The 23,749-nt window shown below is 40.5% G+C and overlaps 1 protein-coding gene across 5 annotated transcripts in view; it reads right to left on the reverse strand.

Moving 5' to 3' along the window:
- Positions 1-13,007: 13,007 nt before the first annotated feature.
- ppp2r5ca (protein phosphatase 2, regulatory subunit B', gamma a) overlaps positions 13,008-23,749 on the reverse strand; it is a 44,649-nt gene continuing 33,907 nt past the window's right edge. For 3 of the 5 annotated variants that reach the window (XM_023828364.2, XM_023828366.2, XM_072699305.1), the window contains 11 exons: positions 22,440-22,532; positions 22,214-22,344; positions 21,919-21,978; positions 21,188-21,296; positions 20,628-20,681; positions 20,018-20,188; positions 19,695-19,822; positions 19,000-19,101; positions 18,326-18,398; positions 17,237-17,356; positions 13,008-15,963 (listed from right to left, as the gene is read on the reverse strand). In XM_023828364.2, the coding sequence (XP_023684132.2) occupies positions 15,829-15,963; positions 17,237-17,356; positions 18,326-18,398; positions 19,000-19,101; positions 19,695-19,822; positions 20,018-20,188; positions 20,628-20,681; positions 21,188-21,296; positions 21,919-21,978; positions 22,214-22,344; positions 22,440-22,532 (1,176 nt within the window). In that variant the 3' untranslated portion in view covers positions 13,008-15,828. The remainder of the gene's footprint in view (positions 15,964-17,236; positions 17,357-18,325; positions 18,399-18,999; positions 19,102-19,694; positions 19,823-20,017; positions 20,189-20,627; positions 20,682-21,187; positions 21,297-21,918; positions 21,979-22,213; positions 22,345-22,439; positions 22,533-23,749) is intronic. The other 2 variants (XM_023828365.2, XM_023828367.2) reach the window with 1 other exon arrangement.

Here is a 23,749-nt window from a genome sequence, read left to right on the forward strand (position 1 = left end):
CCAGCAAGGTACTGCCCCTAAGCACTGCTCTCCGGTCACTGAATTAGCTGCCCCCTGCCATGTCACATTGTTGCATATGGGTTAAATGCAGAGGACACATTTCACTGTGGTGTGTCAACAACGACCATTGATCTCTAAATTCAAATCACAAAATAGACAAATTACATCCCACATTGGTTCAAAATGGAACACAGAATTTTACTTTTTCAATATGGGATGATCCCATAAACATATGGGACAGGTTGCAACTCTAAATATGAGACTGGTGGCAACCAGACCAAAATGCAATGACAAAAATGGATTAGTTCTTCAACGGTAGTGGTGGAAAAGGGAGAGCAAATGAAAATGTAGAAAAACGCAAAGCAGAAAATGTGCAAAATAATTTAGTGCCCCAAAAAGGCCTGGACTCTTAAGTTAAGAACCGCTTTTCGACTGGATGTCAGGTCTATATATTTTATATCACCCAGCCCTAGCAAGAGGTGTTGGGGAGGGGGGAGTCAAAAGAGGATCAGGATGCCGCATATCATTGTCATGCGTGGTGATTATGTCACATATTCCGACCCCAAGAAAAAATGGCACAAAAAACAAATTTTGTGGTCACTTTCATGAAGGTGTCAGCTGTGAAGAAAATGGAGCAAAAAACAACCACGGAGAAGTGGCTGAAATTGCCCACACTTACCAGTGTAGCTGGACCTTGTCATACAGTATTTGAAGTGTATCCCCCTGAATTGGGGGATTGTGAGCAATGTAGCAGAAGCCAAGTAAACCTTCCGGCTAAGTTTGCAAGTGTGGCCAATATCAGGCATTATTCCTCTTTTTCTTTTTTGTCTTGCAGCTGACACTCTCATAAAACTGACCACAAAATACGTTTTTAAGTGCCGTGTTCCTGGGACAGGAATATGTGATATAATTTGTAAGTGTGAGAAAGGCATGCGATATTGTGACCCTATTTTGACCCCCCCTCCCCAAACACATCAGTCATTAGTCATTGTGACACAACCTGTATAGTATTACTTTCTCAACAGGTGTGCACAGGGGCATTGGAGAGGCATGGATACCCTGGCAAATTGGGGGGGTGCACTTAAACACATTACACACATAACATTACACACATTAAACAGTGAGTACAGCAAATGTTAGGCTGTGGGTACAATTTGGACAGGATAATCTATTATTATGGCTGCAAATTATGGAAAATATCTGTAATATTTGTAGGTTCAGGATTTGGTCATCTTATATAGTGTATAGCCTGCGGTGTGTTGGCGCCCGCCCAGGGTTGGTTCCTGCCTGCGCCCGTTGTTCCTGGGATAGGCTCCGGGCCCCCCGCGACCCCAGTGGGGATTAAGCGGTAACGATAATGGCTAGATGAATATAGTGTAAAGATATAATTATTATTTAGGTCTAAGACTGTCAAACAAGTCAAGTTTTTATATTTTACTTTTTATCCATGAATTTATAATTAGCAAAAATTGCTATTTTAAGATTTTCTCTATTTTATATTTAAAAGCAGAGATGGATGAGACTAAGAAAATGGAGAGAGAATCCCCTACTTCAAAGTCCATAACAGACACTGCAAAGAGACTGCTGAGGACAGGGAAAGGAAACACTCATACAGATAAAGTAAATGCGGAAAAAATACCCAAAGATAAGCTTTGACAACTTGGCAGAGACTAGTGACTTATTGCAATTAATACTGTTAAGGTAGGCCAGTCTCTATTTGGCAGATTTTCTTGATTTTACAGACAGTCCACTTGTGATCTTTCAATGGATTTTTTTTATTGATTTCTCAATTTGGTTTTGATGGTTGGGATGGGCTGGTCTACATCCTGTAACTCCTGTGTTGAAAATTCATTCAGCCCTGCCTCTGTGTGCCCTGAGGGCATATTTGGGAGAATGATCCCTGGGCGAAAATCATTCCTTTCTCTCCAAATGGGTGCAATGAGCAGGCTATAGTGTGGTACCCAGAAGCAAGTTGTAGGATCTGGTTGAGAGTCTCTACCTTTGATTATCTAGACTTCTCTTGTTTACTGTGAATCCATATGGATCAATGTAATTCCACTGGTAGTCTCCAAGAGGAAATATAGTGACACTTTATATTAAGTCACATAATCTGACATTTCAGATGTTATCACCATTTGGAATAAAACCATTCTGAGAAGGACTAGACAACATAATTATACAACAAGCTACACAAATGGATTGTCTGATACAGGTGACATATGGGAAAAGTTTGAATTACATTCCAAATGTGTCCAAAAATCTGCACAGCTAGCAAAATGGCTGATGGAGTTTAGAATATTTGTGCAGAGTTCATATCCTGCATTTGGTTCACTGCCTTCCCACAGCGGACAGAGAAAACCCCCCTGAACACTCCATGTGAGGCCAAATGGGAATTTGTGCCACAGTAATTTCTCTAAGTATTTTTGCCATCCTGTTAGCTTTGTGAGCTAGGTATAAGACGTTGGTGGTCACCACATCCTCATTTTCAGGATACCCATGGATTTATTAAATTACATTTTCTGTCCAGATTAACAGTGTGACACTACAAAATATAGTCATGAGTCATGTGCATTAATCTCTTTGCTAAATCCTCTGACCTTAGCCAAAGTTTTCATGTTTGGTCTCCTCAGGTCCAGATAATATCTATCTTTCCAACATATTAGTAGAAGAATACTGCAACTTGTCCATCATTGAGTGGTATGTTATGTTAAATAAGGATCCTGAATCTGTGGGGTATTGCCTGTTTAATGCACATTTTCACCTGTTTGAACACCACTGTCATCCACATGTACTCACTGTGGTATTCTATAAACATGTGGGTGATATCATAGCACAACTAGCTGTTGAAATGACCCCAGTTACTACAAAGGCCCACAGAGTGCTCATACATGGCACCCTAGATACCATGGTCCCCTGGGAACACCCTTGTTCCACTGAGGACGTGGCAGGGAAGCAGTTCAAAAAAGCAGCTGTACTTTTGGCAGCTGGTCTTGAGATTTTTTTTGTTTAACAGATCCCTCAGTGTGCAAGTGGTTGAGAATACCTTTGGCAGGGCTCCACTGTATCTATAATAAGCCCACATGGGCGCCAATCGCATTAAGATGAAGCCCTCTCCCTAATCCTTCGAGAAGGCTCCATCAAACTTGTGTCTCACAAAGAAACTGCAGGTCTCACCCATTTATTTTTACGGGTCCTAATGAATTCGTAAATGTGAATGAAAAGATGCAATCATGAAAAAGAAACAAGAGAGCTGTTTTGGAAAAGTCCTACAGTGGAAATTGCAAGCTTGTCTGCCATTTTTCCCCTCAAGATGTCTTTGTCTGGCGCAATGAATGTAGTGCATTGTCATGGCCAAGTTTGCCAGGGAAAGGTGGTACAATTGATACTAGGTCCACTTTTTTCGACTCCTCTTTCTGCAAAAGACCAGGCACTTAGGGAAAGAAATGAACTCAATGCACTTCAAAGGCCCTAGTCGATAAGAACAAATGGAAACTAGGTCACATCAACAACTGACTCATTCTGCAAGATGCGAGCCTAATTAGTTGAAAATTTGATGACATTTATGTTGCTGGGACTTGGCTCAGCTTGGAAAATAATGGATGCGAAACCACAAGGTAAGCAGAGATAGAGCAGAGGGATCAAAGATTACCATGGCTCTTTTTCATAGAGCCAGATGACTTTCATTATAGCTCTTTGTTTCTTATAATTGGGACATTCAACTCCTGCTGTTTATTTACTTCCTCAGACTAGGACATTTAGTGGAGAGTTGGTAAAGAAATAATTACACTGTACCCTCTTCCAGGAACTGGAATTAAAAACCTGAGGATGGATTTGAACACAAGAATGTTTCTTATCTGCTGGAAAAAGTATGACAAGAATGAATTATTTTCATCACGGCATAGACACATGAAATAAATATGCGACCTTTGTCATTATCGTTGCTTCTGAGAAGTGTTGCCCTTTAGGGAAGAAAACGGGCCTTCATCATTCACTCCCTGGCTTCATCCCACAATGCCCTTCAGGCCCTAATGCACCTCGATTCCAGATCAAGCAGAATGCCCAGGCTGTTTGTCGGGAAAAAGAAACAAACTTTTCTCTCTTCATTCTCTCTCCCTCAGGATGATTAAATGATCGTGATCTCAGTGCATGTGGGCTTGGGAAAAAAAAGCTCCCGTTCAGTGGTCAGATTCAAACCACACATTTCAGCTCGCAGCTCTTCCCTTGGCTTTTGGAGCTCTTCAGAGGATGCGGTTGGCATGTCCTGTAGGAGAGTGTTGTCCTCATATGCCCACTGTATCTAGTATTCTGTGGGAGGACTGGAGCCATTGTTTACAACCTCCTCACCCCCCTCCCCTGCCCATGAAGCCCAGCTTGCTATAAATGCCCCCCTCCGCCACCACCTTTAAAGCTCTCCCTTAATGCTGCAATTAGATGAGAGTCACAGGCTAATTTTGCAGCAATACTATGAGTATGTGGCCACCCAACAGCACATGCATGTGTAACCTTTTGGTGCCTTGCATACATCCCACACAGGCTTGTCTGTCTCTCAGCAACTAGACTGGCTGGTCATTTTTTTAAGTTTCCCTTTAATGCACTTCAGGGACACACATTTATATTCATGTCACCACTGAAAACCAGCCCATTAACTAGTGGACATGTCTATTTTGTTTTATTCATCATTTGAAATGAAGGGTCTTCATTATGTATAGAGCAGAATGACGCACAAAGGGAACAGAAATAATTACCCTTTAACCATGATTGTAACTGGAAGAAATGTATTTTATCTTTGAAGACAAAGACTGTCATAAGAAAGTAACGACACATTTAACTACACTGATTCAGCATTTGTATGGCTTGGCCAAGAATATTTTGTCTGGTTTTGATCAATTAAAATAATATAAAATAAATAAAATAATAATAAGCACAAAATATCTTTGTTTCCCTGAGTTGGCTACTGCAAAGTTTTAACATCCTCTGACAAAGAATAAAAAGATAATCGGCTAAGGTATTTGATGGAGAAATGTGTGAATGTTTTGCGATTAAGCTACATGTGCTTTATTTCACACACACAATGCAGCTAAGTCAATTTGGGGCGAGGTAAAGGACAGTCAATTCACCAGAAGTAAAACCCATAATGCATGGCTGAATGCCCACTGTTGAATGCCCAGCTGGTTAGGCAAAGTCATTCATGAGTTTCATGACAACTGTGATATAGGATGACACATTGTGTGTTGTGTCAGAATGTGCCAAGTGACTCTTCAGAGATCAGAACCATGGAGGCAATTTTTGTCTGTTTAACATACTCATAAACACTTTGCTGTTGGTGTTGCACGACACCCAGAAAATTCTTCAAGTGGTACACAGCAGAGGTTAATGATTCTTTGGGTTAAACTACTTTAAATTCATATTCATTTTGCTATGTACAGTTTGTTGCACTGACAGTGATTCTAGACCAATTGCCTATTTAAAGGTACAAATTTAGGTCCTTGAAGAGTTCCATCAGCCATACCAGATACACAGTCATATTCCTGCCATTGCTTGAAGTCAGTTAAGTCTCCCACAGGAAGTGGCTGAGAGTACTGGGGTGTTTGTGCTCCCTAGGGTCATAATGATGATAGCAAGTGATGAGAATGGGTAAATGATTCACCGGGGGGGTCATGCCTTTCGTCATCTTGTCCCCCTCTGGGTTGCAGAAGGGCTGCAGCTGTGAGTCAAAAGAAATAAGAGTTTCAAACCAGCAAATAACCAACCACAGGCTGTTTCTAAAATTCTCCTGTGAGAGATGGTGGAGATTGATCATGCAGCTGTCTGAAACTGCTGTGGCCTCAGAGAATGTGTAGGTGTCTGTGTGCCTAAAGGTCACAGACATAAACCGAATCAAATGAGGTACAATTTTCCTTTTAAATTAGGAATATAAGTATTTGCCAGTTGATGAGAAGGTTCATTCATCTAGGACTAGGACATCCCAGAAATCTTTTTGTGAAGACTAAAAAACATAATGCACTGACCTACTGACATTATATATTATGTAACATGGCAAATTCAAAGAAAAAATTCTAGGAGCATACGGCAGAGAAAGGAATGGGACCCCTCATGCTGAGGTGTAAGGTAACACTGGTACCCAATCAGCTACTATGCTAACCTCTGTTATTATACGAAATGTAAGCTGTTTTATCTCAGTTAATTTGGGGTATTTACATAAAGGGATCATTCATGTATACATGACAAATGAATATTCTTAATCTATATTAATAATTTTATTTCAAATGTAATGAAAATCATTGACTGCTTAGGTATGTGGAAAAAGCATTTAAAGCATTTTCTTACCATAAGAATGCCTGACTGAGTTAAAGTATGAATCACATTACAGTGACAACTTCTGCTTTATACTGTAGCACTTTTCCTCTCTTTAAAGATGTACTCATGATGTGATTTTGGCCAGTGCCCTCCCCATCTCTGCCAATATCAGCTCAACTATGAAGCTTTGAACTCACATCTACTGCCAATCTGCTTTAAGTTTACATTTATTGGGCTGTGTGTATGTATGTGTGAATTAATTTTATATTACATCGTGGGGACCAAATGTACCCCACAATGTGATAAAAACCTTTTTTTTTTACATTATGGGGGCTATTTTTCAGATCCCCATAAAGATCTGTAAATGCAATTAAAAAAATGTTTTCCCCATTGAAATGAATGGAGTGTCCCCACAAAGATATGATTACAAACCTCTGTGTGTGTGCGTGCGCGAGCGGGTTTACCTATCCTTATGGGGACACAATGTCCCCATAACGTGATAAATATCCATTTTTTTCCCCTTATGGGGACCGATTTCCTGGAGCATATCCCAAGTAAAATGGGGCATGAGACTGGGTACGCACTGACCAATGCAGGTCACAACCAATTAGCCCAACTGCATGTTTTTGAAATGTTAGAAGACACTGGAGTATTTGCATGACACAGAGAGGCAGATTTCAGCCCTGAAGGTATGAAGCAATTCCACCTATTCCACCCTTGTTTGAACTGAAATACTTGAATGAATACTTGAATACTCAGAGATAATACCCTTCAAGGATAATGTTGGATGCAGAAAGAATTCAGGCCCTATTCAAAATTTATAAATTTTGTTGAATTACATGCTGAGAGCGAAAAAGTATAAAATAATATCTCCTTTTCATTTACACCCAGTAACCCACCACAGTCAAGTGAAAATAAAATAAAAAAAACTATGCAATTAATTAAACCTGCAACAGTAAAAAAAAAACCTTTCTAAATGTATCTGCAAACATAATCTGGTATTTCTGTACAGACTATGAAAGATAATTGGTGCCCCTGAGATTTTAAAAATCCACTATGGGTTGAGAGGTTGAAAGGTATATTCAAAAGCACTTGGAGATAAAGTAGAGCAAAGGGCATAAGAAGATCTCAAAGGCTTTAACAGTCCTTTGTAGCACAATAAAGACCATCATCAGGAAATAGAAGAGACCTCACACAAGCCAGACCTTGCCTTAATCAGGCTGTCCCTCCAAACATGTTCAAGGAAAAAGAAAGCTACACTTCGAGTGCAACACAAGGGAGATTGGTACTAAATAACTTACATGACAAACCAAATGTGTGATTTTGTTTTCTAAAATTTTAAAAAGGAATTAACTGATATCCTTATCTGGACCTGTCTCCCCTGGTGAGGCCATTGCCCTTATTTACCCTCATTAGGATCGTTTTGGATTTACTGTCCTTTCTAAAATTGTTATAGTAGCTTCTGACAGGAAACAATACCTATGGGCAATGTTTCATATAAATCCCACCAATTCCTGTCTGACATGAATACCAGAATATACCACTAAAAATATCTCCTGTTCTGACAGCTCACTCTGTGAACACAATGGTAACCAAGCAGCTTGCCTGAAATGTGTCAAGGCTGTTTAGCACTTGACATATAATGTAAGATTAAGCTTTAGACAGATGCAGTTTCCACATGTAGACATTGTACATCCGTCAGTTCTCATGCACCAAAGCAATAGGATACCAATGACAGAATATGACCTCATTCAGGTGTCATAGTAAATGCGTGGGTGAGAGTCCTGACAATAATCTGTGATTTACGCTATCAGGAGTTCAGAGCACGATACAGCAAGCACTTTCTAGAATATAAGCATTACCAGGGCCTAACCCCAACAGTGGAAACATAAGAAGTTCAAAATGATAGCAAACATGTTTCACCTCTTAATATTCTGATACTCCACTTTCAAGGGCCAAATATCATGCAATGCAAAATTATGTGTGAGGTCTAATTTTAAAAAAATATTTGTGGATAAATGGTTCATTCATTTAGTGATCTCTGCAGGACTTGTGGGAATTACTTCAGATTAACATTATGAAATGCGGCATACTGTCCCGTTGACTGCCTTTGTAATGTAATTTATTTATTGTCCTCAAGTAAACCTTGAATTCACAAAGACGATAGTCAGGAGAAAAAAATGTTCACGAATATGTGGGTGCGTCTGAACATTATTTAGATATTTATTCCTTATACCTAGGACAACAGGTTCTGTGGGAATAAAAGAGACAGAGAAGTAACCTTAAGGAGAGGTAAGAAGAAAGGTTGTTGATTTATGTCTGGTGTTATATCCTTAAATATTAATCAAAGAGCAAAACTCACTATATTTTATTGTCATTTTTCAGAGAAAACCACCAATGACCTAAACTCAGGCTTCCTCATCATATGTTACAATACTGGGAACCAAAACTCACTCAGTCCTGATGTTATCCAAGGAAGAACTTTTGCTACATTTCCAAAACTCACCAATTCCACAGAAATCTTCTTGAAAACATGAATTTGCCCTACAGTCGCACTGGTGAAATAACCTTTGCACGACTAAAAGTTGCTTTGGATAAAAGTGAGTCACAATTAGTATGTGTTCACCATTACCTATATCTGGAGTTCAGACTTCCTTTACACAGAACTGCTTTACTTAACATAGGCTAGTACTGAGCCTGGATCCCACCTCAGGAAGCAGACAGCACAAAGCAGGAGACACAATGACCAGGATGTCACTCAGCAGCCACCCGCACTGCACTGCAGGAAGGAAACCAGAGGTAACTCCAGATGCTCGAAATTAGCGCCAACCCTGCAAGTTTGCGGCTACAAAGTGCCACCATACAGTGTTCCACGTAAAATGGGTTGCGTTACAAAAATATACCTGCCAGACAGAAAGTAATATAGAAATCACATTAAATTAATAAAAGGGAAAGATTATAATACTAAAAATAAGTATAGATCAAGAAATGTTATCTGTTCAGAGAAAAATGTTAGGTATTAATGGTATATATTTGACCTGGGTGACCAGGGCTGGACTGGATAGCAGTCATACTGGCTCCGCAAGAACTTACCAAATGTCATCGTCGGGATGTATCCTGGGATTTCATAACCTCTTAATTCACAGTTTAGACATGTTTGCCTAAAGGGCAGTACTTCGAGACCTCAATCGCCGCAGAGCAGGCTTTGTCGTACACAATTTGGCCGTTTTTAGATTAAGGTTTCACTTTTCGGTTCGTCCCCGATGGCTAGAGCGCCGATGCCACGCGCAGGAGTTGATGATTCATTTCCCGCCTATACAAGTGTGAGCACGTGCCGCGCGCACAGCCCGGTTTATCATTCATTATACGCTTATTAAGATCAGTTAATCAGTTATCTTTGGGTGTTAGTTGTGAGAAAGAACTAGGTTAAACCGCGACGGGTACTTGTTTTAACAGAAGCCTTTACGAGTCTATTTTGAACGGAAACACTTATGTTTTAAATGAGACTACCAATAAAGTAACACACAAAAAGACAACACATAAAAATAAAACGTTATGAATTGTTGTACATGGTTGATACATTAATTTTTCCAGTAATTGTATTTCTTACATACTTATGCATGTATTTCTTGATTTACAATGAAGCTTTTGCAGAAATTTAAATGAATCAGAAATGTTGTGGATTTAACTCAGCCATCCTGTAATTCTTATAGAAAATTCAAGAGATAAATATAAAAAGTGATTGACAGATCCCAGGTGGCTGCATTGCCAAAGCTCAGTTCTGGCTGTTTGTATATGAAGATATTCCCAATTAGCCTTATAATACTCTTCACCACTAGGTGGGAGCAAAGTTGCAGAATTATGCAACTTGGTTAAATGTATGTAGTGTAAGAGCATTTATGGATCAGAATCCGTGTACAATATGCGGCATTTAAAGCGATTTTAAGTGTGATTTGATTAACTGATTCATATAAACTGCTGTTTATAATAACTGTTTGGAACTTCATTGATAAAAAATGTTGTTTAATAATTTGTGATAATTTATCCATTTGCCAACAAAATAGGGAAAAAATCTGATATGTGCTCATTTCCATAAACAATTTATTTCCATTTCTTAAAAAGCACACAATCATAAAGTAGTATTGTCCAGCGTTGCTACTTTGTAAAAAGTATTCTGTAATATGGCTGTTAAAAATCACATCTAAAGTAGTGATGTAGTCAAAACCACCTAAACTGAGACCAAGTCATTGTACTAAGACCAGAGTGTTTCAAGACCGAGACAAGATCAAGACCAAGTCAGGACTAGACCAAGTCAAGATCAGAAACAGACTAATGTTTGAGTATACATAACACAACACAGTAAAATGTGTGGCCTAAAATTTGTGGCACAGTATAATTGGAATCATGGATGTGTTTTCTAAAAAAATTAAATATAAATGCTTCTAGTCTGGTACAGCAAAGGCATGACTACTACATAACGCAAGGGAGTAGGTTTGATCGCAGTGTAAAACCCAACACAAAGCACGCACATCCAAATGATTAACTCTGGGTACTGGACTAAGGAAACAGTCAGTGAAGAAGGATGGAGTCTGCACACCAGATGGTGATCCCGGATTTTTAAATATTTTCCCTTAATATTTGGACTTAAGACCGGCTCTCTCACCAGTCGGTATTGTACGCTGTACAAGAACTTTGGCCGTGGAAACGGCAGCGGGGCGTCACAATATCAAGCAATTATGCAAATTAAACAATTAACAAGTTTGGAGTTTCCTTTGGACCTTTTTATTATGCAGAATAAATAAAAACGGTTACCTGAGTTTACAGTGTGCAAACCTAAGTAATGTATATTAGAACTGCGATACATTATTGTAACAGCACAAAATGGCCAAGAAATTACCGTGCATTTAACCTTTATACCCCAAACGAAGTACGAATAGCATACAAAGGTTAAAAAGTAAGATGATTTCTTGTCATACCAGCGCAAATGTACATAAAATAAGTACACATTTGCACTGTTACAACAATCGATTGCCGCACGTGTCGTTTTAAAGGTGGATGCGTACTTGCGTTCCAGTTTATAAATATAATAAAAATGTTACAAATGGTGCAAAGGTGACATTAAAACAAAAGATAGTCGATACAAACCCACTACCAGTAGCCTACAGTACACCTGAAATATCAGCAAGTGGCAGCTCCTCGATTATCAACAATTCGCTTAACGACCTAGTCGTAGGAATGGAACTCGGTCGTTAAGTGAGGAGTACCTGTATTAGAAATATACCATGCGATTCATAATTGGCTCCAAAAAACTTAGTAGACCACCGAGTTACATTTTGAATTTAAATGCGCAGTGTTTTGGCAGTACCGGGACGTCATATTTATCAGTAGTATCAAACCATAAATATATGACATATATTTTAAAAAAAGTCGCTCACGACGCCAGTATCTAATTCATGAGAAGCATATAAGGTTGCCCTCTTGTGGTCGTCGCTAGTATACGGGTCTCACTTATTCAGTTGGTTTAAGGATGTTTCTCAGGATGGCTGATTGGATAGCGCTAATGCCTCACAAGGTTGGGCGGTCGACTCTCATGTGCAAAACTGCATGTCTGTGCCCTATGATGTACTGGTATCCCAGTCACGGTGTACCAAAGCCTTGTGCCATTTGATGTCAGGGATCGACCTCAATACACTGCCGGTGTTCTGACAAAACGTCCTACTTCATCAAAACATCCTACCGTAGTGCTAATCGATAGCCCTAACCCAGGGGTGTCCAATCTTATCCGCAAAGGGCCGGTGTGTATGCGGGTTTTCGCTGCAACTCCCTAATTAGATTACTATTTAGAGGACTGATTGGCTGAAAAGTCCTCACACCTGGGTTTGAACAGCTGACCTACAGGTTATCCCAAAAACCAGCATATACACCGGCCCTTTGCGGATAAGATTGGACACCCCTGCCCTAACCCAACTCTTACCCTAACCCCCCAAAAACCCCTAAAACCTTTACCTTAACCCTAACACCTAAAACCTAACCATAACCCCTAAAACCTAACACTAATCCAAGGATGGTGGAACGGAACACAGAAAGGCTCGATAGCACGTCTCGATAGGTAGGATGTTTTGTCAGAACGCCGGTCCTTGAAAAGCAGTCAGAAGACATATGGGTGGCGGTATTGCACAACCAACAGGTTTCTTATATTCGAAAAAAACATTAATATTTAGACATTTCTTTGATATATATGTATATGTCATATTGCATTGTCTGTGATTAAATAACTTCTATGGCCAAAAATGATTAATGCATTTAATTTCATGTTGAAGGAATGTTTTCCTTTCATCCAAAAGCAGATACATCTTAGATGCCTGTATTCATGTGATATCTGATAACAGGTAAGAGCATTACTGAATCATAAGTTACAAGGCAGTGTATCCAAATATGGATTAAGTTACACTTTGAAGTAAAACTACCAGAAGCAGCATTACAGCATTCCTAAATGAGCAAGAGCAGAACCAGTTTGCGAGCATTCCCTGCCATCATCTGCAAACGTCTGGTGTTTGTTTCACTTCAGCTGATGTCCAGAGAAATGCCCAGTGCTGATCACTACATTAGTACCGATCCGTACCAATTATCTCATATTCAAGGAGGAACACAGAACCATGGCCAGTTTAAGTCACCATTGTACTTCGTAGAAAAAAATAACCACTCCAGAATTGTTTTAGGATGAAAATATAAAATCCACATGTTCTCTTTATTTATTCTATATAGATGTACACCACTTGAGAATTGGATAAAAGCACACAAAGGCTAATGTATGAAGATTCTTGTCACAGACAGCAATGTGGGAACAAAATTTTGAATTACAAACTGATAAAAATATTAGACTTTAACTTTTAACATTTCTAATGCAGATAGTTACAGGCACAGGTCAACATCTGTGCCACAATAATGTCTTATTCTGTACATAGGACCATTTTGTACAAAATATGAAATCTACTGTTTAATAGATATAACACTACATAAAACAAAGTACATTATATGTACAATATTGAATGAAGCCATTTAGTACAGGTCTCATACTAAAGGACACTTGTCTTTTTTTTTTTTTCCTTTTTTTTTTCCTGAAATGCAGGTGTAAAAGCAGAACCTTCAATGGAAGCTAAAGTAAAGCGACTGGGGGATAAATATGAGAAACTTTTCTCCAATACGTATTCAGTCTAGGTTCGTACAATGTTTGTAACAAAGGTTAATTCCGACCAAATTGATTCCAATCCTTATGCTTTTTTTTTTTCCAGAAAGAGGGCAACCGTTGTTGAATGTTGTTCTTTGACAATTTAAAAAAAGAAAAACACTTAACATGGTATTTTATTTGATACGTTTGATTCAACCAAGCGTTAATATACATGGTTGAGTATGATGTGAGGAAGGTCATACAAACTTCAATAACACCTCACACAAACACCCAAGCTAAAAATAAAAATAAACTGCTTGACAAAGATGGAAGTTCAAACAATGGTATGCAGAGATAACAGCTCCAGGAAACAGTTAGGGGGAGAGAAAAAAGCACCAAACTCTCTTCACTTTGGGGATGGTGGGGGTGGTGGGTAACATGGCATGCTATGCTGGAATTAATTTGCAAGTAAACAATTGCCTCCAAATGTAAAAAAAACCATCTACACATAAAGAACTGTTTCACTTGGGATTCCAAAAAAAACTTTTTTCCTTCAAATTTAACGGGAAGTGCTTCGGTAGCTCAGTATGGTATTTTGCGGAGTTTTTTTTTTTTTTTGCACAAGGGCTTAATCCGCATTTAGAAATGCATGATTTAATAAAGGAATGCTCCAAAACATGTCAACAAATGAGTATGTACAGGTAATTGTTTCTGCGTAAATGCATGTGTATATTCACACCCAACCAAAAGCTAGTTAAATGTGGTTTGGCTTTCACAGCTGATACCTCTACTTTAGGCCAGTAAAGTCCCACCGTCTGTCCAAAGGCACTATAAGAGATCTTTCAAGTGAAGGGCAGCTCCACACCTCACTATTGTAATAAGAGTAACAGTCCTTTGATCTGACATGGTCCAAAAGCGGAGACTTGGGGAACTCAGCAGAGAACCTGCTCTTCATCTATGCTGAGCGTATTAACCCCCTCCCCAAAAACTAGTTGAGCCTCCACTTTGAGTGGAAATACCTTAAAGGTTATGTTTCCCTGGGGAGTTTTGGGAAAGGAGGACAAAATTACCCTCAGCCTACACACCATTTAATATGTCGGGCAGCACATGTAACTCCTGCACTAATACCCAGCAGTTTGCTGGTGCAGCCCCTCCAGACCTGAATACAGGTGCATTCCAGTTGTTACAGGTAAGATGCCAGGAGAAGGTTAACTCCCCACCTGTGGAGTTGGTGCGTACACCTAAGCAATAAAATTAAAAGGACAGCATGAACAACCATTACACTAGACATGGTCACTGGAATGTACTGAGAACAGCAGTAAGTGTTATGCTGCACGCGCGGTGAAGGTGACGAGGTCCGTAGCTCCGTCTGCGGTCACAGTTGCGCTTAAAGCCGACCTTCGTAGCACAAGAATGGTTAGAAAAGACCCTCATATGCAAGCAGTGGACAGGTCAACCAAGTTTACAAACAAAGACTAATGCGACACCTGCCACAGAGCCCGGGTGTTTTTTCCTTGGGACGCGGGTACCATTGTTTGAACCTCTGTTTACTGCTGCTGGACAGACTGATGGAGAAGAGAGAACGAAGCAGCTGGTATGGCACAGAACTGTCATATCGACAGAGAAATGGATCCAAAAATATGGTGTGTGTGTGTGTGTGTGTGTGTGTGTGTGGGGGGGTGCTAGACCCTTCATTTCAGTTTGAAAACCTGGCCTGAGGGAGTTTTGGATGTGTGGTTCAGCATGTGTCAAAATGCAAGGTGTCCAAAGCCATTAGAAAAGCCCCCATTGGACCCAGCCCACCCCCAGTTAAAATCTCACTATAAAATACCAATGTATTCAAAATAATCAGAAAGCTTATGCCGCTGGCAGCTGTCCCTGGGTATTATGAAGATTACAAAAAAAAAACAAAACGAAAAAAAAAATAAAAAATCGCTCCCTAACTGTGGGTTTTGCTTGTTTGTTCCCTTTGAAACAATAACGCTGCAGAACCTCACACACCTCTCTCAGCTCCACGTCTGCTCCTCGGGGCCACCAGGGCTCCGCAGGCCACGGTCTCACTGACTGACTTCTGCCAGAGCTTTTGTTAACAGACAATCTTTTATTTACGTTTGAAAAGGACGGGGTGGGGGGGGGGGGGGGTGGCACAGGCATGTGCTTTAACGGGGAGAGGAGAACAGAGACGGAACGAAGACTAGCAGAACGGAACACCTGAGAAGCAGAACCCATGATGAGTGGGATGGGGAGGCAGAATTGGGTTGGTACTGGGTGAGGAGTACGCTGCATGGTTCCTGTGCCAATACTTTAAATACGGTCAGACTCCACAGGGGTGAGGTGAGTTGAGGCGGGGCACAAGGGCAGGATCAGTGCCCGTCACGGGTAGTCAGCATGTCTTCGGCGCGGCGATGGGATTCCAAGGCTTTCATGGTGTAGATATCCTGAGGCAGCTCAGATTTGCGTCGCATGAGGGGCCGCTCTTTCCGCTGGTCTTTCGGATTCTGGGTTGGGGAGGGGGGGCATGGTGGTCAGATCATCATGGCCCCCTCGTGAATGAGAACATTGGCACTAGGATCCAAGCAGCATTAGGCCACATCATTGCAGAATGTGCACAATGAATAAAAGAAATAATATTACAAATGTGCAGACAAAAATAACAGAGAAAAAACATTTCCTGTTTCAGTGTCACCTTCTATTATGTTTGCCAATTAAATCACAGGTTACAGCTGCTGCTATAAAAGATGACAGGTGTAATGTGGAAGAAAACAGAACCCGAATGAGAACAGGGATTAAAAATGACAGCACCCAGCTGAAGCCTGGCTTTCACATGTGTGTGCGTGTCTGTTTTGTGGAACAGACTGGTCCTTTTTGTTTTTATGCTAATCATTTGCATGTTTAGTGTACGGTTTTGATCCAAAGAATACAACCCCCTTGCTTTTCAATTTTCCTCTAGGTCCCACAAAATTTGACATGTGCAGTGTTTTCCCGGAGCGCAGGGGCCACGTGAATTGAGAGGCCAATCGCTGCGCTTTGTGTGAATAATCGCTACACTCTGTGCAGACTTGTGCCCAGATAAGCAGAGACGGCGGGGAAACATCTGCACCAAGGGGAAGTGTGACCTCAAAGCCCAGTGTGTCACAGGGCTGATTTAGGTAGACAGGAGGGAACTGCGGTACACCCATTCTGTGTGCTACAGCCACCAAAGTACACTATCAGCAGGGCCATTTTGATATCCATTCACACACCACAGGATTTCGAAGACTACAATACGTCAAAGACAATGCATGGAATCAGAGCACAGAGAAGTAAATCAAGAGCTAAATGAAGTCTCCGTTGCCCCTGACTTTCAGATTCATCTGCAATGTGTTACCAAGATGAACAGGGTGAATGGACACCTTCAGCTAAGAGTGTTACGATAAATGGAGCCATAAACGCATGCTGAGGTCAAAGAATCTCTCATACCATTAATGGACTGTGTGAAACTGTCAAATATGTATAATAATACTTCGAAAAGGAATCAAAATTCAGAGTACTCCTCATCTTTTAAGCCAGACACACACCAGCAGAACCATGGTAAAGTTAATGAGTCAAAGTCTTCTTCAAAAATCATGGCAAAACAGAGGGGGTGCATAATCAAATTAAGAATAAAGTAAGCATTGGAGCAATCAGAAACATTACTAACGCTGATTCCAGTGTTCAGCACAAAGCTCACTCTGCCAGCCTTTTGTGAGAATAGCAGCTGAGCAGGGAGATTGAGACAGAAGTCATGCATACCTGCGTTATCGCTTCATCCTCTACGGTCTTTTTTAACGTCAGAATATCCTCTATCAACGGGCCGTCTGTCTCCATTTCTACTGGAGTGCTGAGGCCAGAGGAATCAACGTACTTAAGGAACTAATGTGAAATCAAAAAAGAAAAAGTAAACACCTGTCAGTCCCAAGCTATGGCGGGGGAGGGGGGGGCAGCACAAATATACAGCATCAGACAGCACACTCAGATAAGGATAAATTCATTATGAAACTCTGCTGGAAAATAAACCAATCAGAAGATATACTTGTCAGCATCCTTCAGCAAGAAGCTGAAAAGCATGACACTGACATGAACAACCAGGCTGAGGAACGATCAATGTGAGGTGCAAAGGTCATGAAACTGCAGAATAAAAGACTTGGAGTGTTCAGGGGGGGGGGGGCTATTTCTAGGATAAATGCTGGCTTGGTGGCTCCTTCCCTGGAAGATGCTGAAGGGAAGGAGATTAACACTCCCACGCCTAAAAATAAAAATCAAATCATACTGCTGTTCTTAAAACCATTAGTTATTATAATGCACATCTTTCTGGAAAAGAAGACTCACTCTAATGCTGAAAAGGCACAGAATTTAGAGATGGGTACTAGACAGGTGTACCTAACAAAGTGGCCGCTGAGTGTATATGCCCTCCATAGCACACATACAGTCCCACTCCTAAGGTCACTGAAGCAGCTCCATGATGTAATGAAATGTACAGTGTAAGCAGGTGAAATAAAGGAAGTGCTTTCGCAGTTGCAAAACTCAAACCCAGCTGCTCATGCAACAGGAAGATGCAGAAACCACACCCACACAATTTCAATTCAGGTTCAAGTGTGCCCCAGTATTTAAAAACCAGTATGACGTGGATTAAAAGCTTACTGGAACTGAGATCAAAACATTCAGCCTCTATTTATAATCAAAACAAACTCTGACCATTTTTTTCTGAGTCTCGTCAATTTTGCCAAAACAATTTATGGAAACTTCAACCCATTGTATTTAATTTTAAACAGAAAAAAGCTTCGAGATAAACAAAAATTGGTACATTTCAAGGGAAGGACGATGACCTGTATGCGTAGTTACCTGTGGGTTTGATTTGGCCAAGTTCTCAATCTTGACCCATGCCTCCTCACGCTCTTTCAATTTAGCCTTTTCTCTACAGACCAGAAAAACAAAACATAGCTCAAGGGCAAAATGCATTTGCTGTTTAAAGAATGAAATGTGTTGAGTGTTTCTCATTAAGCATTAAAGTGCCTTAAAAATCCTGGTTAGTGTTATAACCTTAGTTTGAATTACAGGGCACCTGTAATTCTGCCCACAGGCGATAAAAGTATTATAATGCATCATCAAGATCATCATCCAACATAATGACAGGGGATATTTCACGTCTTGCTCTTTTTTCCTCCCATTTCATCACTTGCTCTTGAAGCAAAATGTCCGTAATATCTGCCGCCATCCTAGATGGCAGGGTTCCCCAATTCCAGTCCTGGAGGGCCAGTCTGTGACACAGTTTGTAGATTTCCCTGTTCAAACACACCTACTAGACCTGGCAATTGGCTGATGAGCTGAATAAGATGTGTTTGAGCAGGGAAATCTACAAACTGTGTCACAGACTGGCCCTCCAGGACTGGAATTGGGGAACCCTGCTATATGGTGAGCTGCAGATTACTATGGCCACCTGTTTACATAGCTTAGCCATGTATTTACAATGCCGCTTGAGACAGGCTCATCCTGTCATGCCTCTTGGAATCACTCACTTATTCTTCTCTGCCCTGAACTGCTGTGTGCAGTCATCAAAGAGCTTCTGGTTCATCTCCATGAACAGCTTCAGGGCATTGTAGATCAAGCCATGGATGGTCCTGTCCAAAAGAAGGGAGGCAAATTCATACTATTCATTCACCTCTGATGATGGTACTAATTAAAAAAAAAGACTTACAGTTACTGAACACTCCAAGGTGCATTCTCATAACACACAAAGCCGCCACGTCATTTGAGTTTCTGTGCATAATGGAAAATTCCAAGGGGAACCTCAACACAGGTCAGAACCCTTATTTCCTTCATCCACACTCCGAAGTTAAATACTGTATAAATAATGATACAACGAGTTTTCTTATTTGTCATTCTGCAGAGGTATTTGTTTTTTGCTTTTTAATCAAGAAAAGATGTTGTATTTAAGTGCCAAAAATGTATTGCCTAAATAGATTTTGATCTGGAAAACTGAAAATGTTGATTATTTTGGTTTGACATTAATGTGAAAAGCATGTTTTCAAATTGAATAAAGCAAATTTTTTACAACAAAATTTACAGTCACAATTCTCTCTCATTAAATACAGTCACACTGCTGATCATTTCTTCCCTTTTAGGGGTAGTTTTGCATGTATGAATTAGTTGACCTCCAGGTCTGAAATAATTTCCCTGCTACTGGAATGCTGAGGCCAGTCGGGTCTCTCACTTGTTCCAGTGGGTCTTGGAGTTGCGGTACAGCGCTGGGAACATGATTGGGAGAATCTTGGCCGCATTGTCGCTGATGAGGCTCATGATGTACTCGTTGTTCCAGTAGTACAGTGCGCGCTCCGCTACCTGCGTGGACAGCATGCACGTGTGAGGGCAGAGATCGATGCGATGATGCAGCAACCACATGGGAAAGGGCAGCGACTCATCCAAAAGGCACAGCGAATGAATTATTGCTAAGGGATTACTGGGCTGGAGCAAAATGAAATGGGGAGTCCCAGAGCGAGCGTGTCAGTGGTGGTGCCCATGCCCAACGGTGCTCACCTGAAAGTGTGGGCTAGAGACACACTTGGCCAGCTGGCGAAATAGCGGCTCCATGACCTTGACGAACTCCGAGGGTTCGATCACGTCCAGGATCTCCTCCAGCTCATTGAGGAACATCACCTCCTTTGGACTGTGAGTCTTGGGCCAGTATTTGAGAAGGGCCATGACCACCTGGACAAGCGGAGGACAACAACTCAGTAATGGCGTTTCCCACTCACATGGACAAAAATTAAGGTTCATTTTCTGTTCTGAACCTGCTGTGAACAGGCGGGTTTAATTAGGATACACATAATAACACCACAAGACCCATAAACAGGCTTAAAACACAGTAATTCTATACGACATGGCAGCTGACTATAAATTATATCCCCCACACCAATATACAACACATTACAAAGCAAAAGTCAAAGCACTCAAAGCAAAAGTTCAAGACACAGACATTTGAAGGGTTTCCAAAACAATACAGGGGAACAACTGTTATCAATCAACAAAGCTTGAAAACGAGGAGCTTTATAGTGCAGTGTTTCTCTCTGCTGGGCTTTAAGGCCTCCTGATCCCTGTGCATCACTGCAGAATTTTAAAGCAAGCTGAATGGGCCAACACGACTTACCGGTTCAGTGAGAGTGCTGTCTTTCTCTAGGAACTGGACCACACAGTATGCCAGCTTTAAAAAAAGAGGGCAAGGGGAGTTAGACGGCATAATCACTAAACCTTCTCAACTTACATGATTATTTAAATAATCAATCAAAACACACAAAACTTGCTGAAAACAACATGGCGTTCTTGGACCGTGAATGGGGTAATAACTTCCATACTGCAGTCTTCTGTTCAGATATTCATGTTGGACTGATCACAGCACTGCAAGCTATAAATATCTGCCGGCTGATCGTTTTAATGTGTTAGTTTTAACTGGCTGGGAACTTGTGGAAAGTTCAGCCCTAAACCACACAGTTGCTGCCAGCTGTGAATTCTTGCAAATATTGTTCACACAAAAACTTTAATAAATACTGTAAGAGCAAAGCCCATTTGCAGGAGACATTGTCATCAACTTTGTTACTAAAAAAAAAAAAGGATTTACTCATGAACTAGCTGATTCTGAGGCAACCCACACGCAAACCAGTAAGAGTTATGTGATCCTCTCCCCAGAAGAAGAAATGCAGACAAACATACCTGTGGATGGTAGACGCTAAGGGACTTGACTTTGTGCAAAGGCAACAAGACCTTCAACAGGAAAATCTTGTGCTCTTCTTTTAATGGTAAGGCAAAGCCATTAATTATGCTACGGAAGAGAATTATTTGGGACGTTGAAATAAGGCATATGTAACAACCATGCATTATTAATACAACTACAAAGCCAAACTATATCCACAGCTCTGCAGAAACTCTGAGGTTAAATTGACAAATAAAAAAGAGAAGAGGAAGAACTAGTAAACCTCAATAACAAAACAATATTACATGGACAGGAAACAGACTACTAGGAAGTTTTGAGACTCAAAACATCAACTCAATCAATCCCCAAAGTTAAAAAACAATAATAATTCAAATTGTTTTCAGCCCAACAATCACCCTTTATACACAGGAGGTGGTGTGGGGGGGGGGGGCAATTTCAATATGCCTGATTTGCCTGGCTACTGAGCATCCAGTCACGGCTAATCTCAAAAATTTATTTCATGCAGAGATTAAGGCAGGAGCCTTTGACACACTAAACACAGTTATGTTGCAAGGAACTGTAACCCAGCATTAAAGGTTACAGAAGAAACGCGTGACCCAGTTTTACTTCCTGAGAGCTGAGCCACAGGTACATGTATCCATCTAGAATCTTTTCTGTGAGGTGAAAACAACTTAAACCATACAAGGTTTATATCACCCCGAGCAGAGTCACCAAATAATCTGGATCATACCTTCCAAGGATCTCCAGCAATTCAGCTATCCCGTTATGGTGCTCAGTTTCATAAATGAATCTCAAGAGAGAAAAGGAAAAAAAAAACGTTTCCAATATTTTACACATAATTGAAAAAAATGTCAATTTTATTCAAATTAAATTCATCCACCCCCAGCCATCAGTAAGGAAAAATTAGCAAAGCATTAATATTAAAAACTGTTAATATTAGAAGATCTTATTTTAGGAGAGATATGAACATGTGTGCAAGTTCTCCAAGATTTCACTGTCGCATGAGACCATAGTCCTCCACTCACCTATAAAATATATTATTGATTTGTTTTCTGATGTATGCTCGCAGGCCCAGAAATTTGCCATAAATCCTGTGCAGGGTGGTCTTTAAGAAGTCTCTCTCCCGGGGGTCTTCACTGTCGAATAATTCTAAAAGCTGCAGTGGCAGGACAACATTGATCACTCTTCACATCTGGACATCAGCAAGGCAGGGTACTTGCATGGATCTCCTGGGGAAAAACCTGCTCTTACCTGCATCACAAATTTCTGGTCGATGTACTTCTTAGCTATATTTGGTTGAAAGTCCGCAGACTCTAAAAACCTAAGGAAGAACTCATAGACGAGCTGGAAAAAGAATGAAGTGTTGTGTTACATATAACAGCATTTATATGTGATCACACATTACACCAAAAAATAATAAACAAACAAATAAATAAATAATAATATCAAAGAAGAACAAGAACAGCAAATCAATGTAGACCTTGAAGTGCCCCTCATAGGAAAGAGTTAAAAAAACAAACAAAAATGAATGAGAGAGCACCAGGTAAGACTAGCTAAGGAGACTTGATGGATGTTAGATGTGATAGATGAGGTCTCAGAAGGGGCCATGCTGTAGCTCCCTACTCCGGGGCAAAGCTCCAGTATACCAGTAAACTCTAGAAAGCAAATTAATAAGAGTCGGCCTGGCATCTACAGACTAATCACATTCCATATTTTACTTCCCTGCTGCAGTCTAATGGTTTAAACAATACTGAACACTTTTTGTGAGACTTATGGCTGGATTTGGGGAGAAATGCGTATTGTTAAGACTTTGGCAAGTAGTTTCTGAGTGTATTTACCTAGAACGACTATGCAAATGAGAACAGGTGCAGTCTGTCTGTTTGAATATCACTGACAACATGACAAGTGTCTTGTCCAGGCCTTCCCAGGATTACGGTGAGGACAGCATGAGTAAAGCTTGTCACTCTTTTGACAAGCAACTTGAAAGTGCGTCTCTCAGCCAAAAACATGCAAAATTTCATTATTCCATTTCCCTCATTGAAAATGCAAACTTACTACAGTTAAAGTATAATGCGACCAAGTGGGCTGAAATGAACTTCCTAGTGATTTTTTAACCATTTCTTTTCTGACTAAAAGACCTTACCTCAGCAACAACAGATATCTTCCTTTGTTAGGATGTCACGCTCAAGCAGTGTGAGCTATTTAGCTTTAAAATGTGCTTTTTATTGTTGAATACTCACCCTTGAAACATACTTTGGTACAGCAGCAAAGCCCTCCTTGAACCTTAGCAACATGCAACATCCTGTCCCTCACTATACAAAAAGTTAAGCTAACCTGCCTGCGACCTACAAAGGCAAAAGCCAAAGCATGTGTACGCCCATACAGCATCCTCCTTGACCTAGTGCACAACGCTTTCTATTCAGAGCTATACGATAACATGCAGACTGCCTTCTGTTCAGACAAGCTGATAATTAAAAGGTAATGGACATGCTTATTTGATTCCCGTTCGATGGCCATATACTTTTAACAATTAATTGTAACTCATCATACAAATTAATTTT

The sequence above is a fragment of the Paramormyrops kingsleyae genome, chromosome 14, assembly GCF_048594095.1.
Source record: "Paramormyrops kingsleyae isolate MSU_618 chromosome 14, PKINGS_0.4, whole genome shotgun sequence".
Lineage (NCBI taxonomy): Eukaryota > Metazoa > Chordata > Actinopteri > Osteoglossiformes > Mormyridae > Paramormyrops > Paramormyrops kingsleyae.